The sequence below is a fragment of the Talpa occidentalis genome, unplaced genomic scaffold (assembly GCF_014898055.3).
Source record: "Talpa occidentalis isolate TD23 unplaced genomic scaffold, MPIMG_talOcc4v2.1 talOcc4.7, whole genome shotgun sequence".
Classification (NCBI taxonomy): Eukaryota; Metazoa; Chordata; class Mammalia; order Eulipotyphla; family Talpidae; genus Talpa; species Talpa occidentalis.
In genome coordinates, this window is record NW_023605083.1 from 21,647,520 (window position 1) to 21,668,168 (window position 20,649).

Consider the following 20,649-nt stretch of genomic DNA (forward strand, 5'->3'; position numbering starts at 1 on the left):
TTCTGAAAGTTTCACTGCTTTTCCTATCTTTCTCTCACCCTTTTGCTTTCCCCTGTGTAATGATTTGGTGAGAGAAGTTATTTCTACCTATCCCTAACCCTCCTCCCCACCCCAGTACTACATGAGTTTCAAGTTTTATTATTGCAATACATGTACTTTATGTCAGCTTATCTCAAATAAAGTAAAAACCTAAAAAACTATCACTACACAATCACGATCATTTTTTAACAACTCGAAACTCTAAAGGAGAAAGTTATACTTTGGTGTTGGGAAGTGAGGTTAAGTTCTAAAACTTTTGGCTATTTGAAATGAGAGCTGATTCTAAACTTGAGAAAAAGTAACCAGTTCCTTGGTTGGTACCTGATTGTAATGAAACCTAGCTACAGATTCCATCCCTAATATTAAATAATCACAGCTGTTTCACAAATCCAGTGTCAATTTGCTCAAAACTAATTCAACCAGACCTCCTTACCCAGAACCTTTAGTTAACAATAGCATAATAGTTAAGACGTGTGACTTCAGCCACATTCAAAGCCTCCAGACAGCTTAGGTTTGAACTCAGGCTTTGCCACTTAAAGGCAACATAACCCTGGGCAAGAGACTGAATCTCTCTAGACCTCTCTCATTTCTCCATAAAACAAGGATAGTAACAGTTGAGCTCTTGCAAGGACTTCATCTAATAATTAAAAAGCACTTAAACCATGCCTAGAAGAAATCACATATCAGTTATGTAAGTTCTACAAGAGCACCTAACACTCACCTCCAAAAGTTTTATAGTAGAGCTACAGTACAGGTCTCTACATTTGCTTTGGACTAAGTTATGTTATTAATCAAGTGAGCATGCTCTTCTCTCTACTGTTTACACCAAGCCCATCATGTACTGTGTGGTCATCCAAGGGCATGTACTGAAGGAAAACATGAAGAGAGATGCCAAAGAGGGTAACTTCTGCCTCCTAGGGCATTTAGCCTCTTCTAAAAACAATTCCATAATAATATAAAGACCAAGTGATTCCAGTGTAGCTATGAGGAAACAAGCAAGAGCCTTGGTTTGAGGCTTAAAAACCCATTTCACTGGCATTTGAAATATATTTCCCTCATGAAACTAAAGGAAATATAGAGAGAATTTTCAAATGTATTTTAACATTGTAACAAATAGTTACTTATTTTTTTGTAATAGTTATTTAAACTCAAACGATAAATTAACTGGGCCTCCCTGGTGGCGCAGCACAGCTTAGGCGTTGAGCACAGCACTGTGAAGCTGTTCGTAGCCTTTGCAGCACAGGTTCGATTCCTGGCAGGCCAGGGAGATTCCCACATGGAGGAACAGACCTCTCCTGTCTCGCCCGATGCTCCCCTCAGCAGCGTTTTCAGTTCATCTGCCTGTTCTGCTCCCCGCTCTGTTTCTGGTGAATTCTCTCACCCTCCCGCACCTCTGGCCTGTACCCCAGTTCTTGTATAAATAAAATAAATCTTAATTTAAAAAAACGATAAATTAACTTCAAAAGAAAATTTAACACTGAAGCAATATTTCAGAAATTTCTCATAGTAGTCATATTTCACAACTAAAAAAAGAGCCAACTATTTTTTTCAAATAATTTTTAAGCTTGTTTCATGGGAAAACTATTTTAACTATATTCTTTCTCTTCTCTCTATTGCACATCAATTGTATTAAAGTTCTTTTTTATTAAAAAATAATTTTTAGGGGCCTCCCTGGTGGCATAAGGGTTAAGCACGGCACTGTGAAGCTATCCACAGCCTCTGAAGCACAAGTTCGATCCCCAGCCGGCCAGGGAGCTACCCACATGGCGCAGCAGACCACTCCTGTTTCACCTGCTGCTCCCCTCATCAGTATATTTCAGTCAGTCTTCCTGTTCTGTTCCGCAGTCTGTCTCTGGTGAAACCTCTCATCCCCACACTTCTGGCCTGTACCCCAATTCTGGTATGCATAAATACAATAAATCTTAAAATAATTTTAAACTTCAGCATATCAAGAAATATATATTCTATTAATAAGTAATCTTTACAATGTCTAATAATTTACACCACTTCAACTATATTTTTAGCTCCCATGACACTATTTATCATTCAATCAACACACATATAAATAGCACCTACTTCCAGATACCATACCAGATACTGAGCCTTACACAGAGTGGTACACAAAATAGACAATGTCATCTGAATGGCTATTTCAGAGACAGTCAATCTATAACTAAGCCACCACAGTAAAAAATTCACCAGAGATATGCATAAAATCAGTACCTACTTAAATAAATCCCCTCTAAACAGAAATCTGATACCATTCGAGGATTACCTAGTAGACTAGAAATGGTAATAAAAGTTTCTCTATAATAAGTAAATAAAGGACATCAAAGCTCTGTTCTTGTTAATACTTTGAAATACTACTTATTATTAATAATCATTGTCTTGGGAAATAAAATCACATGTTCGTAAAATGCTTGAATTTTAAAGTAAGTATGTATTACTTTTGTAAATTGTAAAAATGTTTTTGATCCTCCTTCAAAATTCATCTCAAAAGTACCTAAAATTAAAATTACTCCATTCCTGATTAACAACCACAGAAGTCTTATCTTACTTTGTACCTACCCTACGGTATTTACGATGATTGAGTAGTAGGCATAATATTTTCTAGTAGCTATAATATGATTAAAATTACAAATTGTCTCTTGAAATACCAAAGCAGCCAACTTCCACTAAATTAACTAAAATAGTTAACACTTTTAGAATGATTCTGCAAATGGGTACTAGATGATGGATAACAGATACAGTAAACTGTACTTATTAAAAGTTGGGTAAAATATCTTCTGCAATCTTATTTCAATAATACCGAACTTATTAAAGAATTCCTGAAGAGTTTGAAAGTAAACCAGTCCAATTTATGTATAATTAAAGTTTCACATTATCTAATGAGATCTGGAATAAGACTTTACTAACTGCTACCCAAAAAAAATCCAAAAAAAAGGGAACTCAATTCTCAACTAAATATAAAATTTTCAATTCCTTTGGAATAGCCAGAATGCTCCACCGCACAAATTTCATGTGCAGAATTAATATTCTTCAAGTACCATCAAGTCAAACATAAGTTAAAAATATATATGTATGTGTATTTATGTGTGTGTATGTGTGTATTTATATATATATATCTCAACTAAATTCATCCAAAGGACTTAATTTCATGCCCACTCATCTAAAAAATCTAGGTCCTTAACCATCATATTGGAAAGGTTTTTTTTAAGGTAATTTAATAATAATCATTACTGTAATAGCTTCTAAATGGGTCCACAAATTATTTTAGACTTCTCCCTTCCAGGAGTGGCGCTTAATTCTCCTCCCTTTTAATACAGGATACACTTAGCAACTGACTTGTAACAAAAAGAAGATGGCAGATGTAATAGTCAAGAAACAGGTCATGTAAAGACATTGTAGCTTCCATTTGGTGACTCTCACTTGGATTGCTTGCTCTGGAAGAAGACTGCCATATAAGGATCAGTCCATGTGGCAAGAAACTAAGGACTCTAGTCAACAGCCATGTAAGAAGAGCAAATCTTGAAAGAGGATCATATAGTCTTTCAAGTGACAGCTGCCTCAGTCAACATCTTAACATGAGAGACCCTAGGCCACAACCACCCAACTAAGTCCTTCCAGATTCTTGACCTTCAGAAACTGAGATACAAAATGTATGTTGGTTTAAGCTACTAAGATTTGCACTAATTTGTTGACACACCAACAAATGTTAGCCTGTCAAGTCATTCAAGCATTTACTCATCTTCTAACCTTCAAAAGTACATAATTTATCACTTAAGACTTAAACACTATCACACAAAGAAAATTTACTTACAAAGATGAAGTATGTATAGAAGCAAAAACTCATTAGTAAAAAATAGAAAAAAACATTTATAGATATTCTGAGTGGGATGATAAAATGAGGACCTAAACTAAGTAAGTAGGCAACCACCTTTAAGAGCAAAGCAAAGAAAGTGGTAAATGAAGGGCCTCCCTGGTGGTACAAGGGGTTAAGATGCAACCTATGAAGCTAGCCGCAGCCACTGCAGCACAAGTTCAATCCCCCGGCCAGGGAGCTACCCACATGGCGCAGCAGACCTCTCCTATCTTGCCCGCTGCTCCCCTTCGTGGTGTATTTCAGTCAATCCGCCTGTTCTGTTCTCCCATTCTGTCTCTGGTAAATCCTCACCTCCCACAACTCTGGTCTGTAACCCAATTCTTGTATGTATAAATAAATATATCTTTTTAAAAAAAAAGAGGTAAATGAGGATTAAAAGAGATCATGCATGACTCCTGTTTTTCATCGCAAGCTCCTCTGTCTCCAAGTTTTCTTATCAGGTTCACATATATCTTTGAAAAAAACAAAAATAACAAACTGAATCCACTTACTTGCCACTATTAGCCAGTTGCCTAAACTCTTTCACAGTCATGGCTTTTTTTTGGATGTTGTACTGAGTGTATAGTCCAGACTGCCCTGTGACCATCTGCTGAATTGGTGCTGGAATAAGCAAATTATCAATGTCATCATAGCACTTCCTTGGCTTCCACTCCTTAGGAGGAATCACCTAAAATAAAATAACAAAATGTTATCTTGAAAATATTCCTGGTAGTTAGTTTTTGTATTCCAAAACAATACAGGAGACAAATTTCTCAACATTATTATGACAAATGTATAAAATATTCATGAAGATTCACAGTAAGATAATCACCTTATAGATGATTTTTCAACAGCAAAATTTATTACTTACTAGACCAAATACTGTACTTGTAATATTTTTCAGTTGATACTGTTAGGCTCTCAATTTTAAAGGTAAATTTGAGAAACACATAGAAGTAAATTAAGTTGCTGATGTTCAAATGTTGTTTATATTAATATGAGAAAAGTAAGTAAATATTTGGGGCCTTCCTGGTGGCATAAGGGGTTAAATCTCATCAGCACTATGAAGCTATCCACAGCACTACAGCCTGAGTTCTATCCCCAGCCAGGTTGTTAACCCACCATGGCGCAGCAGACCTCGCCTATCTTGCCCACTGCTCCCCTCTCAGCAGTGTATTTCAGTCCATCTGCCTGTTGTGCTCCCCACTCTATCTGTAGTGAAGCCTCTCAACACCCCCTACCCCTCACACCTCTGGCCTACACCCCAGCTCTCGTATGCATAAATAAATAAATCTTTAAAAAAAAAAACTAAATATTTGTTTGTCAATTTTATTTCTTTAAATACCTATCACACAATATAGCAAAGTGATATGCTAGTAAATGTTTAACAGTCAGATTTCTGGGAAGGTGAGCAAAATACGTATTTGTAGCTTTTGCCTAGTTTCACCCTGGCCAATCTGAGCTTACCAGTGCAATGTCATTGAACACAGAGTTGGAACAAGGTGTGTACTATCGATTCTTATGTCTATAAGATGACTCAGCACACCACTGCTTTCCCATAGCATTTAAACACTTAATTACTCACAGTAGAAAAAATTAATGAACATTAAGATCAAAAAGACATTCAGATGAATAAAAATCAGAATGGCAAAGTTATGAATTAAATCATGATTTGCAGCTGAAATTTATCCACCTTTAGAAGTTGTTTTAACTTTTTAAGGTAAGTTTTTAAAGAATAATTGCAAAATATAGATAGCACACATACAGAAAATGCATAATGAAAAATATGCAGTTTTGTCGAATTATTGTAAAGGAAACACCAGAGTACCTACTGCCCAGTTATGAGCAGCAGGATATTGTTGGCACCCCAGAGGCCCTCCAAGTGCCCTGAAATACATTCCCCTCTCTTCCAAAAGGCAACACTATGGTTTTTATGATACTCATTTCCTTGATGAACTTCATAGTTTTGTGTCTAGGTGTGCAAATTTAACACTAATTTTTAAACTATACAGCAATGTAATCAATCATATATGCATATGTTCTTCAAGGTTTATCTTTTTTACTTCACTCAATAATTTTAATGGGATGCAAGTATAATGTTGTATGGAGCTGAAGTTCATTGAATTTCATTACTACTCAGTATTCCTTTATAATATTTATTCATAAATTTGTGACCATTGGTGGTCAGTGGTTTTCTAATTACATACTATTACAAATGATATGCCATTAACACTGCTGTACATATCTGCTGCGTATGTGCACATGATTTTCTAAAATTCACAGATAGAAATACTCCTAACCATGAAATTACTGGGACATAGGCTATATATATGTAGATCATATTGAGTAAATGTTATCAACCTTTTGCCAAAGTGGTTGTAACAATTCATACTTCCGCTAGCAAAGGATGAGAGTGCCTGCTATTCAACATCTTCATCAACACCTTGTATTGACAATCACTGAAACTTCGGTCTTGTGTATGCATCTGTCTCAAATATTTTCTCTTATCCTATAACTTTTCCACTAATTTTATAAGAGGTATCTATTCATAAAAATAAGTTCTTAATTTCACTGTAATCTAATTTGCTTGTTTTTGCCATTATGGGAAGTGTATTGATCTTCTGATTAAAAACGTGTATCTTCCCACTACAGCACATACAGACATACTATTTTATAATCTAAGAGTTTTAAAGTTTTATCTCTTAATTAGACTTACAATGTACCTGCAAGTGAAAGATTTGGATCAAGTCTCATCAGGTAAGGAAATATGAGGTCAGGTGATGAGTGGCTTGGTCACTGTTAAACAGTTGATAAAAGACTACATAAACTCAGAAAAAAAATTGAAAGTGACCTGTGAATTCTAACAATAATTTAGTTTTCATCGGCAACCTGTGGATATTAATTTCAAGGTATATTAGTTTAAAATGAGAATATAGGCAACCATACATATACCTTATCTTTTATACTTTAAAAATATGATGGAGAATTATACTTAATGAATATGTATAAACATACTACATTCTCTTGATAACATTCAAAGAAGAGGGAGTTATATTTAAGAAAGTTAGAAGTACTAACTTTTTCTTTGTCTGAACTAAGTCTGATTATTCAGAAACATGAAACATGGATTAATCCAGGCTACTGTTTAGTAAAAAAAAAAAACTATAATCAAAATTAATATTATGTTAAGAGTTAAATATTTCATGTAAAAAATAATAAATGTTAAAATTTAAAAATCTATTAAAAAATAAAAAAATAAAACAAACAAACAAACAAACAAAAGAGTTAAAGATTTCCTGTCTTGGGAAAAATAAGGCAGCTACTTACCCAAAAAGTTTACAGCAATTTTTCCTTTTCGAAAGTTAGCAAAGCATGGAATGCAAATAAATTTACAAATATCTAAATGTTATCTTTGTAAGTATTCATGCAGGTTCATTTACTTTCCATTAAAACATTCAAATAGAACTTAAAAAATTTCTAAGTACATGCCTATGACAAAAGTTTTAATTTTGGACTATAATTTTAGTTCTTAACATATCAGATTTTCCAACATAGGAACAAGTTTTACATTTAAGGAGACTGTCACTATTTTCACTTTCCCAGCTTGACCATCATCTTTATAGATAGAAAGCCAGGGTATCAATCCTCTCACTTTGGAAATAAAATTTAAGGCTGAAATATAAACCTAAAAATGCTGATGAAAGGAAAACCTCAGACCATAATCTTAGGCCAAAGTCACTACTACTAGAACTGTTCAACCATGTTCTTCAAATCATAAAATAAGACCAATTCATTAAATGGTGCATTAACAAAGACTCTTCATGAGCAGCTCTTTCCCCAGGGCTAGCCTCCAAAGCAAACTAACAACATTAATGAAGTTTTGATTTGCATGATTTGATTTAGTACAGTTTATACACTTGCTGTTGCTGCAACTTCCAGGGAAATAGGGAAAGTAGATGAAACTGAGATTTATGTGACTTGACATAAAAAAGGGCAAAAATAACTAGAAACAAAGGGTTCATTGTATTCCTAGTATAAGTAATAGGAAAGAATCACAGGATTGCATAAATAAATATCTCCAACATTGTCAATGAGTCTCAGAAAAATTAAAAAGTCAGGACTCAGGTGTGCTTTATTCAACAATCAGAAAACTAATTGTAGCTCTCATTAATTTCATTCTGTTATATAACACCAACAGCCACACAGGTGTACTCTTTGTGCCTGCAACTCCCTCTTGAGGGTACTTGCTACTTCCTCTTCTCATGTTACTAAAGGTGCACAGGACATTTACCAATCTCAGTGGAACACAGTAAGATATATGTTTTCAAGAAACAAAAGGAGAACAGGACAAAGGGCTGCATTCAGAGTCCAAAAAAGGGGAGATAGTCACCGCCCCCCGCCAATTTTCCTCCACCCAAATAAAGTCCACAAATTCTTGCTAACCTAATGCAAGTTGAGAACCAAAATTACATGTGTCAAATGATTCTGAAATAATAGCATTCTCTTCAACTAAAAAATGATTTTTCTCCACAAAGATAATCTGTAACTGTGGAGGTTCCAAAAACGGGATCTTTAAGGATACACTAAACTAAGGATAGCTCGTCTGAGTTCATTATCAACCTTTACACTCTCTTTACCTTCCTTTTCTATCTCTCACCTACCCATAATAAGGTTTCACTCATCTTAATATCAAATTTTAAACCTTTCTAGGAAGGATCTGAATTACACACAACAAAATGGCAGGCCCCAAGGACACATCCCAGATGCAGTAAGTGGACCGGAGAGCAGGAGGGCCTGAACACTGACCCTGCAGTTATGGAAGTTCTCTCCTTGACTAGGACTGGAGAAAGGCAGGGAGTACAGAAAAAATAAAGAGAACAAAAAAAGAGAAGAAACAAAGAGGAGGAGAGAGGGAGGGAAGGAAAGAAGGAGAAGGAGAGGGAGGAGAACAGTAGTCAAGCTTCGGAACAATTAATACCATCCTCCATGAGAAAAAGATAAAAGCTAGGAATACTCTCCTACCTCTGAAACCCATATGAAGTTCTTTGGCTTCTAGGTTTAAAAAAAAAAAAAAAAGCCCGAGAACACAACCTAGCATAAATAGCTGAAAGAAAAATAAGATAATTATTTTGTGAAGAATCAAATGTTCCATATGGATTAAAGTGAACAAAGACTTTGCAATTATCTTACTTTAGAAGAAACAATTTCCCACATCATGAAGATGATTTCCCACTTCACAGAAGTAACTGAAAGGTCAAATGACCATTTTGCTTTAAAGCATCTGAGGATAATCACCTTTGCAAGACCAGCTCGGTGGGCTCCTTTAGACTCCATATATGCAAGGTATTTGTTGAACTCCCGGAACTCTTCCATTGAGGGTCTGAAGGTCATGATCTTACAGCTGGGGTTCAGAGGACTCTCCGCCTCAGCCACCTCCATGATTGCTGCAACAGTCTCTGCAGAGAAGATGACATAATCATCAGCACTGAATAACTGCATGGGGAGGTTAGAGGTCATTCCTCCCAAATATCACGTAAGCTCCCCCAGCTGGAAATCTTCTCTTTTAGTTACGTATTACCAATCCTTCCTACTACCCTAACAGGGAGATTCCCTTGGCCTCTCCTGAACGCCTAGGAAAAAAAACAAAAACTACTTCTAATCACTCCTCCTGCCAAGCTCCTATTCCTGGCATTGAATCACTAATCTAATTATATTTCTCACCCCCCTCAAAATCCTTCCTGGCAAGAATGTATGTTAGAATTTTTCAAATTTACAAAAGGCCTTGTTCCCAAGTACTAGTTCTGAAAAATCTCATGCACGTATCTGTGTAAAGCCCTAGTCCAGGATGAGTAGAGAAAGGACAATGATCAACACCCCCGGCACAAAGTTTACTCAGGTGTGCCGGCTCCTGTCATAACACGCTTCCCTATAATAATTTACAAACCATCCTTTCAGTAAAACCACCAGGCACCACATTAAAATACTGGAGACAAAGAAGTAGTGACATTTATCTTCACCTTCCAGCTCACCATCTAGAGACCGAATAAGCTGTAACACAAAATTGTACAGGGGAAGGAGTAACCAGTTTCACCAAGTTAAAAACAAATGACTTCCCCAGAAAGGGGCAGTTAAGACTTATGAGAAAGGATAGGAATTTGCCAGATAGGAGAACCCCCTAGGCAGTGGAAATATTTGGAAATACTGAAGGATGGAGGGGGGAATTTAATTAGTCTGGATCTTAGAAAGAAAAGATTATAGGAGATCAAAAACAGACAGTAGAGTTTGCTATGCAGTCACAAACTTAGTCCTGCTATCAAGAAATAGGATGATCCTTCAGCAAACATTAATTGAACACATAATATGTGCCAAGTACAAAGATGGCAAAAAAATACATCCCCAGAAAGAAGTCCCACCCTCAAGCCCTTTCCTGATGCCAGCATTAGTGCCTGGCATCAAACAACAAATCCTATTAGAACAGATTTCCCACCCTTTTTTAAAAATTAATTTGCCTGGGCCTCCTCTAGTGGCGCAGCAGTTGAGTGCTGGGCTGTGAAGCTGCCCGCAGCTTCTGCAGCACTGGTTCGATCCCCGGCAGCCGGCGAGGGTCCCACATGGCGCTCAGACCTCTCCTGGTGTGCCCGCTGCTCCCCTCAGCAGTATATTTCGTCAGTCTGCCGGTTCTGTTCCCGGCTCTGGCTCTGGTGAATTCTCTCACCCTCCCGCGCTTCTGACTGTACCCAGTGCTTGTATAAATAAATAAATAAATCTTTAAAAAAACAATTAATTTGCCTGACAAAAAGAAATACTTGCAGTGAGGGATGAGGTGGGTAAGAGGGAGAAACATGCTACAGGAAAATAAGAAGTTAAAACAGATCAGAGCTATAGATAAAGATATGATCATTGTTGATTTAAGGTTTAAGTGTTTATCTCACAAAGCACATGTGATGAGAATCAGGAACATCAAAATCAAATCCTGCCACCCTCTACAAACAAACAATATAAAGGAGAAAATAATCTGTGTGGAGACATATAAATATATGACAGAAAACATTCTGCATTTTCCCTGCTATGGAGAGGGGTAAGGCCAAAGAAAAAACCTTCCAGGACACCTTCCACTCACCTTCATGTTTAGAGACACACAGGCTCCAATCCACGAAAAATCTCTTCTCTAAACAGATACATAATCCATTAGAAGCATCTAGATCTAGCCTTACCATTGCCTTCTTCACCACCACAACCTGCATTAAACCTTATGTTCCAACAATGCTCACTGTGCTTCTCTAAAGAAGTAGAGCTCAGGCCTCCCTGTTGGCACAGGGGTTAAAGTCTCAGTGCCAGGCCTCCCTAGTGGTGCAAGGGGTTAAGACACAACCTATGAAGCTAGCAGCAGCCACTGCAGCACGAATTTGATCACTGGCCAGGGAGCTACCCACATGGTACAGCAGACTACTTCTGACTCCTCACCCACAGCTCTCCTCAGCAGTGTATTTCAGTCAATCTGTCTGTTCTGTTCCCCACTCTGTCTCTGGTGAATTCTCTACCCCCTATACCTCTGGCCTGTACCCCAGTTCTTGGATGCATAAATAAATATATCTTTTAAAAAAAAAATTCTCAGTGCCATCAAGCTATCACCAGCCACTGCGGCCTAAGTTCAATCCCTGGCCAGAGAGCTAACCCACATGGAGCAGCAGACCTCTCCTGTCTCACCCACTGCTCCCCGCAGCAGTCTATTTCAGTAGATCCGCCTGTTCTGTTCCCCACTCTATCTCCGATGAATCCTCTTAACACACACCTCACATCTCTGACCTGCACCCCATTTCTTCTATGCATAAATAAAAATAAACCTTTTTTTTTTAAAAGCAGAGCTCTCTTTATGCCTTTTCCCAAGTTATTCCCTTCCACTGGAGCAACCTTTATTTGCTTCCTCACCTGGCAAAGTACTGTCCACTGTCAAGATGCCCATCCTTTGGAGCAGGAATGGGCTAAACACCCAAAACACCCTATTTGTTTCCACCCCTCTCTGTCTCTCTTCTCTCTCTGAATTCTTACAACAGTTGTATGTCCCAGTGGGTTGCAGTTCCAATCACAAACTGAGCTCGAAGTTCCTCACAGGAAAAACAGACTCTCCATCTTCTTAAGCCCTGGCATCCAATCTGGGATCCAGCCTGGCTTATAATAATTGCTGAAATAACTATTTGCTAAACTGAATAAAGGAAAATATGCTGAAATGTTAAAATATTTATAAAATGATATCCAATGCAGGAAAAAGGAAAGAATTGGTCACGAAACAGAAAGATCACCTAGAAAACACACTCATTTGCCTGAACTGGGAAAAAAATATTAGAAAAAAAAAACCTAAGCAGTAAGAAAGGGAAGTCCTCAGATTACCTTTGGTACATGGAATGAAGCCTTATTTCTCCCCTGCCCAGAGAACAAGGGTGGTTTGATTATTTCTCTAGGCAGAGCAAGAAGCCACTAAAGAGAGAAATAGAAATCCCGCCATTCAACAAACTGCTACCGAATGCCTAACTGCTGGGCAGACATTCATGAAGGAATGAAAACAAGTCCTAACACTAGTGAAGTAAAACAGACAAGTAATAAGTGTTCTGAGGGTAACAGGACAGAGTGTAATGAAGAGGGGTAACTATTTTTAAGGGGGTAGGCAAGGGAAGGCAAGTCAGCCCTGAAGGAGGGAATAACTCTAGCAGACATCTCAAAGAAGAGCATTTTAACAGATGTAACAGCAAGGAGCCTGTTGGGCTCTTCAAGAAACACCAAGGAGTGGGTGTGGCTAGAACAGGTACGTGAGGAAAGTGGGAAGAAAAGAACTTAAACATTACTCCAAGTAAGATGGGAAGTACTCTTTGATAATAGTTAAGTTGATAATTTTTGGACATTCATTACGCTTTTCATTTCATTTTGGTTTGCCCACTTATGTTCTTTACCTTTAAAAGGTAGTTCATAAATTTCTGCTACTTGAGTACTTTCCAATCCACTTTTATCATTATTAAGCTTAATGAAGTTACTAGAGTCAAATTCCCAGTCTCTCCTGTTTTTATTTTACCTTTATTTGTTCTGAGTAAAGAAGAAAAGTAGGTTTAAAGTGCTTTTGCAATACCTCCTAGTCAGAGGAAGACTGTTACATTTTGCAAGAAACAACTCTGATTTTCAGCTGAAGGTGATGCAATAATCCTTTTTTTTAATACTACACCTCTTTAGAGACTCAGTCCCCAAAGTGAATGACAAGAATATCTGTAATGATAACTTTGTTATTCTGCTTCTACAGAGCTATTCTTCAATATTTTTGAGACTCCCTACACCAAGTAACCATATTAAATAGTAAGTACCCTTAGGATTTTTCTTCTAACTAAGCTAAAGATCGTTTTCATTAAGTGAAGAAAAGTCTAATACTAATTCATAATTACATAACTCTCCCAAGCTTCTTTTCTGAAAATTTATATTTATCATGAAGAAAAAAACATCTATTCTCTTTATTCTAATATTATATCTTTATAAGGTAATAAAAAAGAAACTGAGCTGATGCTTTCCTGCTATGTAAATTAAAATCTTACATTACTTTCCTTGAGTACATGGGTATTTCTGATTTTATGTTCTCTTACTTAAACAACTTCTGTGTGAAGAGGAGAATCTGAGGATTCTTCTCATCATGTAGTATACTAGTTTCTTAGACAATGCTTGCCACAGAACTGGTCCATACTGATAAATGCCTCTGAAGAGAACACTTGAGGGTCCACTGTAAAGAGAAGCCCCCTGGGAGAAGAGCACTCATCAGTACACAGACAATGCATTAGGCTAGAAAGAAAATGAAGCAAAATACAATCACCAGCTGTGCTAGTGTAAAAGAGAACCTATATCCAGCCTCCAACGTAGTTCCTGATGAGAACTCACCCAAGTCCTGAAAACCATGCTTTCCAATCCTCCCTCACTCCTCCTTCCTATGATGAAATTTTAAAAAGAAACTCAGCACCCAAAACTTGGGCAAACAAATGCTACTTCCCCGCTCGACTCCATTTTCTATGTGCCAAGTTTGTCAGAGGTAGGACCCAGGGCCCGTCTAAGGTTGCTACAAGCCTGGCCTTTTCATTTCAAGGGTGCAGCTCACCCAGTCTAACCTCAATGAGCAAAGGAAGCTTTTGCTTGGCAGACTGCCACGATCTAGCATTGTATGGGTTGAACTGTGTCCTCCCAAAAGTGAAAGCATGGCTCACAGCTGATACCCTGATTTGGGGTTCCTGGCCTCCAGGACTGTGAGAATAAATTTCTCTCATTTTCATTCATCCACATTTGTGATAATTAATTACAGCTGCCTAAGTGAGCTAACAAAGACATCAAGGATCAGACTGGAGAGAAAGAAATAGAGCATCACATACTCCAACCCCAAATTTATCAACAATAAAGCACACAATACTCTGACTTTCCAGCTAACTCCTTCATCTTTCTCAATTTGTTCTAGACTTGTATGAAAAAGGAAGTGGTAAGCCACCTTGAAAATTCTACCTCAACCATCAGTACACAGTCCAGGTATTGAATCACGTCAAGAACATCTGGATTTAAAGGCTGCCCTTGACTATCATCCCAGGACTCAATGGAATCTAGGACCCTAAATTAGAAAGACAGCAAAGAGGGTCTCCCCTGGTGGTGCAGCGGTTGAGCACTGGGCTGCAAAGCTGTCCACAACCTCTGCAATGCTGGTTCAATCCCCAGCCACCAGCGAGGGTCCCACATGGTGCAACAGACCTCTCCTGCTGCGCCTCCTGCTCCCCTCAGCAGTGTATTTCATCAGTCTGCCTGTTCTGTTCCCCGCTCTGGCTCTGATGAATTTTCTCACCCTCCCGCGCTTCTGACTGTACTCAGTGCTTGTACAAATAAATAAATAAATAAATAAATAAATATTTAAAAAGAAAGAAAAGAAAGACGGCAAAGAAAAGCCCTCAGCCTAATTATTGATCATCTTCTGTTTGAGTGAGACATCACTCCTCTCCCAGAGGCCCATGCACTTTCGCTTCACCCTTTTGTTTCCATTCAGATCATTAATCCAGCTTGCCCCATCAGCCTACAGAGACAAGTAGGGAAGGACAAGTGGATTCTGGAAGATGCTTCTGTGAGAGAACAGTCAAGACGACAAATGAACCTATGCAAAAGTTTCCTTTACTGCACTTATTTTATGCCAGGTTGCTGGAGAAGTTTCCTGAGGAAGATCAAAATATGTAAATTGCCTCCATCAATCTATACTGGCCAACACACAATCCTGATCATCCCTCCACAGGCCCCTGGCAGATGTGAACAGACAGAAGTTGACTTCCTAGCCCCTGGTAGATGTGAACAGACAGAAGTTGACTTCCTAGGTAAACTGAGAAAGTTTTCCCCTTCTCTTGGTCACCAAATATCTAGCAAGACTGCTCTTTGCCGCATCTACTGCAAGAATGAAAACCATTCTCAGCAATCAGACTGTCGACATTCCAGAAAATGTTGACATATCCCTGAAGGGTCACACTGTTATTGTGAAGGGCCCCAGAGGCACCCTGCGGAGGGACTTCAATCACATCAATGTCGAACTCAGTTTGCTTGGGAAGAAAAAGAAAAGGCTCTGGGTTGACAAATGGTGGGGAAATAGAAAGGAACTGGCTACTGTTCGCACTATCTGTAGTCATGTACAGAACATGATCAAGGGTGTTACACTGGGCTTCCGTTATAAGATGAGGTCTGTGTATGCTCACTTCCCTATCAATGTTGTTATTCAGGAGAATGGGTCTCTTGTTGAAATCCGAAATTTCTTGGGTGAAAAATACATTCACAGGGTTCGGATGAGACAAGGTGTTGCTTGTTCAGTATCTCGAGCCCAGAAAGATGAGTAGATTCTTGAAGGAAACAATATTGAACTTGTATCAAATTCAGCTGCTTTGATTCAGCAAGCCACGACAGTTAAAAACAAGGATATCAGGAAATTTTTGGATGGTATCTATGTTTCTGAAAAAGGAACAGTTCGGCAAGCTGATGAATAAGATTTAAGTTGTCCAGCTACAGAGCAGCAAGATAATGGATGATTTCTTAGACCTATTTGTGGTACATCTTTAAGATACAATAATAAAAGTCTTCATTGATTTTTCCTTAAGCTGATTATCCTTTCAAACTTTTAAGCAAATAAACAGTTCAAGTCAGTTCTAGTGTGCTAAGAAAAGTAACAAGAAACAGTTTTACCGAAGAACTTTACAGAGAAAAGGCTTGAATCTGATTTCCAAAGGAATATCAAGGGTGTTACAGGCAAGAGGACTATAGTAACAGTGTCAGATGACTTGAAATTGTTAATTGGATATAGAAAATAAGAAATTTTGTAGTGATCTAAAATTGAATGTTGTAAGGCAAGTATGCGTCATTCACTTGTCTATACCAGTAACTTTTTGTGAAAAAGCAACTGAGAAATAGAACAAAGAGTTTTGGGAAGAGTTGGAATATTGAGTTTATGATAAATATGGTTTCAGTGCTCCAGGATCCCCTCAGTCTTAAATCTTTGATTTGCTTTAGGCATTTATTTCAGCATCCTAGTCCCTCATAATTTTAAATTAAGAAAAAATAGACAACAATCACTTGGAACATGTATGTTTTAGTGAGACCTTAAGCCAAATAAATAGGGTTTTTCTATATTAAAGAGTTAATCTTTGGTTTGAAAATGGTTAAATTTTTGATATGTCAATTAAACACTGTAGTGTTTAAAAAAAAAAATATCTAGCAAGACTGATAGATCTATTAGCACTCGGACTGTCATCTCCTCAGAACAGGCACACAGAAAAGGATGTTGGAACCTGCAAAATTGTCTTTGTTCCACCTACCCATGACACTCCTTTTGGTCACACTACAGCCAAGCTGGAGTCCCACTGGGTGGGAAAAGCAATTTTCCTTACATGAAATGCTCACAGAGTAACTGATTCTAGTTACAAATCTGCAACTTCCTCCCAGCACTGAATCTTACATATGATATCTACTTTATGTATGTCCATTTCAACCTTGCATCAATTTTTCAAACACAGTCATTTTAATTACATATTTCATTTCCTAGTTTTTCCTTTTTCTACCTTACACTACCATAAGTGCCCATGAATAGAGCCTTGCTGAATCACATGGTACTGCTAGCATTGTACACAACACTGTAGAGGCAACCTAAAGGAATGCGGAAGATCTCAAAGTAGAGATCTGGAATGATTTCCAAATTATACTATACAATTTAATAAGTAAAATACAGAAGAGGGTTTTTTTATGTTCTACTTTTTGTATAGAAAGCAAGACCAAAACGAATAAAAATTGTTACTTGAAGGAAAAAGAAGAGACAAGAGAGGGGAGCAAAACTTTTGTGAATGTAGCTTTACAAAGAGTTCTAACTCTGCAATCATGTGTGATTTATAAAATTTAAAAACAAAACTTAAAAGGAAAAAATTTGAAAATCAAATTAACTTAATCATATAATAAAAGTCAGTGGCCATGAAAAGAACTGTGTAAGTAATTTAATAAACCAGGAAAAGAACTGCATAAGTAATTTTGAAGCACAGTACTATTTAAACTGTAAATTCTATGGGATATATTTTAGAATACAGAATACTTAAAATATATATTAAATTGCATTTAGCTGTCAGATTATTAGTAACACTAATATTGAACATTTATTTATTTATTAAAGATTTTATTTATTTTTGCATAGAACTGGGGTGTAGGCCAGAGGTTTGGGGAGGGAAGGATGAGAGGATTCACCAGGGACAGAGTGGGGAGCAGAACAGACAGATTTACTGAAATACACTGCTAAAGGAAGCAGAGGGCAAGACAGGAGAGGTCTGCTGCACCATATGTGGGTTAGCTCCCTGGACAGGGATAGAACTCAGGCCATCAAAGTGGGCCAGGTGGGCTGAAGCAATGATAGTGCTAAGATTTAACCACTGGGACACCAGGGAAGTCCAATGTTGAACTCTTAATTAGTACAATAATACTGTAATATAATACAATTACACTATAAGAAAATAATGCTACTGTCATTAAGAATCAAAATGCTTATTATAAGTATAATGAGATACCAATGTGAATTTTTTTTTTTTAAGATTTATTTATGCATACAAGAACTGCAGTATAGGCCATAGGTGCGGGGGTAAGAGGATTACCAGAGACAGAGTGGGGAAGAGAACAGATGGATTAACTGGAATATACTGCTGAGGGGAGCAGTAGGCAAGACAGGAGAAGTCTGCTGCACCATGTGGGTCAGCTCCCTGGCCTGGGGTGGAACAGATAGCTTCATAGTACTGAGAATTACCCCCTTGCGCCACCAGGCAGGTTCCCCAATATAAAATCTTGGTTACATAAAAATTTAATCTTTCATTGCAATTTCTCAAATAGCAGTAAGAACTGATGATCTTTTCTCCTACAATATGCATTTCCTTAAAATTGTTTAAATCAATTGAAAACTCAAAGAATAAAATAACATGTATTTTGTAGTACTGCCCACTGAACAAAGCATAGAAACAAAAACAATACAGTAGCAAAGGGTACCCACTGCATGCAAATTGTGGTCTCTAAATACTACACTTCAATAGAAAGAAGCAACCTTTTGAAGAAAAGGTTGGTTGCAGGTCTGACACAAGTTTACAAGATATGACTGGAACATGTTGTTCTAGAAGGCAAGCAAGCTATCAAAAACTTATAAGGGCAGGTACCACTTTAAAACTAAAATCAACAGTGAATAAATTAAATAAGGCCATTTTAATAAATTAAATAAAGGCCAAATTAAGTGGCATTCTTAAAAATAAGCACTTTATATTTTTCAAACATGCCAATGTCATGAAAGACAAAGAATGAGGGCCTCCCTGGTGGTATTAAAAGACTGACTGTAGTGAAGAGGACAATGACCACAAGCCTGACAAGCACCAGAGACTGGGTATGTACTGGCTGAAAATGGAAGTCACTTTTCTTGCTGTCAAATGTTGTTGAAGGAGGAAACTAGAGTTAACCTATGGTACAAGCCTGGAATTTAGAAATATTAATGTAAACTCACAGTATGTGTTTGTTGAGAGAGAGAGAGAGAGAGAGAGAGAGTTAGTGTGTGTGTGTGTGTGTGTGTGTGTGTGTGTGTATTAATTCCTTAGTTCTGCCCACCAAGATGTCTTGGAAGTAGTAATACCCCAGTAGTAATGAGCTATCAAATCTTGGTTTCTAAACACAGCTCTTCACAAAATTGAAAGAGCTTCTTGAATAAAAGACTAATTCCTTTAATTTTTTAATTGTTATTGACATACCATTGTTTTACATGTGTGCTAGTGTTTTGACAATATAATGTTCTCTTGCAGGTGTGGTCACCATAGCACTCCTACCACCCAAACACCCACAGTTACCACCATAGTCCATTGTGCTCTCTCCCCCCTCAAAAAACAACAAACACACTTCAGCAACAAAAAAAGAGAGGAAGAGGATATATGGAAAAAGATTGGGAATATTTTGAAAATTGTTGAATCTGGGATATTTGGGTGTTCATTTTGGGTATTTACTTTTGTTTAGAAATGTTTATATTAGATATCAGTTTGTAAAAAAAAAAAAAAAAAAAAAAAAAGGTACGCCTGGAACATATTATGACAGAAAGTAAAGAAATACTAAAATAAGTAAAAAAAATGGGGCCATGTCAAAAGGGCATAAAGGGGCTTCCACTAGCTAAACTTGAGGGAACTTAATCATCAAAATAAATAAAAATAACACACTATAATCAATTAAAACAAAAAACCATGAGACCACAGTGAATTAAGTATATCACAAAATACTTTAAAATCCCTAAGTCTAGGGGCCTCCCTGGTGGCACAGGGTTAAAGACAGTGCTATCAAGCTATCACCAGCCACTGCAGCATGAGTTTGATCCCCAGCAGGCCAGGACTGAACGCACACATGGCGTCGCAAACCTCTCCTATCTTGCCCGCTGCTCCCCTCAGCAGTGTATTTTAGTAGATCCACCTGTTCTGCTCCTGACTCTGTCTCTGGTGAATCCTCTCACTCCCCATACCTCTGACTTATAGCCCAGTTCCTGTATGCATAAATAAATAAATAAATCTTTAAAAAAAAATCCCTAAGTCTCTATTTCTTTTTCTTTTTAAAGTAACAGTCATTGGAATTCATGAACATATTACACCAAAGATTTATAAAGGCAAGAAATCAAGCCCTTACCTTGAGTTTTCTGAACAAATGTTGTTTTAGTGCAAACAAATTGATGGCAGAAAATTCCTCTTTACAGAAATAATCCAAGCAATAAATGTGGGAAAAAGTGAGAGAACTATATGATCACCTTTTTTAAACATCCCCTAATGAAATAGAGACTCTAGGAAAACATCATTTATGGCTACTAAAATCATGAGGCAACAAGTTAAGCAGAAGCATTATAGTGGAGGAGTCAGGCTCAATATCAGTGGAATTAGCAGATATGGTAAGAAGCAATGGAAAACACAGCATCATCTATTAAACATCTTTACATAAAAAAGTAAATCTGGGGCCTCCCCGGTGGCGCAGGGGTTGAGCACTGGGTTGCGAAGCTGCCCGTATCCTCTGCAGCACCTGTTCGATCCCCGGCCATGAGGCGAGGGTCCCACATGGCGCGCAGAACTCTCCTGCCGCCCGCTGCTCCCCTCAGCAGTGTACTTTGGTCCTTTTGCCTGTTCTGCTCCCTGCTCTGGCTCTGGTGAATTCTCTCACCCTCCCGCGCTTCTGCCTGTACC

At 37.7% G+C, this 20,649-nt stretch overlaps 1 protein-coding gene and 1 pseudogene across 6 annotated transcripts in view; one reads left to right on the forward strand and one right to left on the reverse strand.

Annotated features, from left to right (window-relative positions):
* The window catches only part of KDM4C (lysine demethylase 4C), a 415,273-nt gene that overhangs the window by 316,094 nt on the left and 78,530 nt on the right, over window positions 1-20,649 (reverse strand). For all 6 annotated transcript variants that reach the window (XM_054689301.1, XM_037493847.2, XM_037493848.2 and 3 more), the window contains 2 exons: window positions 9,197-9,357; window positions 4,414-4,589 (listed from right to left, as the gene is read on the reverse strand). In XM_054689301.1, coding sequence (XP_054545276.1) covers window positions 4,414-4,589; window positions 9,197-9,340 — 320 coding nt within the window. In that variant the 5' untranslated portion in view covers window positions 9,341-9,357. The remainder of the gene's footprint in view (window positions 1-4,413; window positions 4,590-9,196; window positions 9,358-20,649) is intronic.
* Window positions 15,346-15,994, forward strand: LOC119231991 (60S ribosomal protein L9-like; annotated as a pseudogene).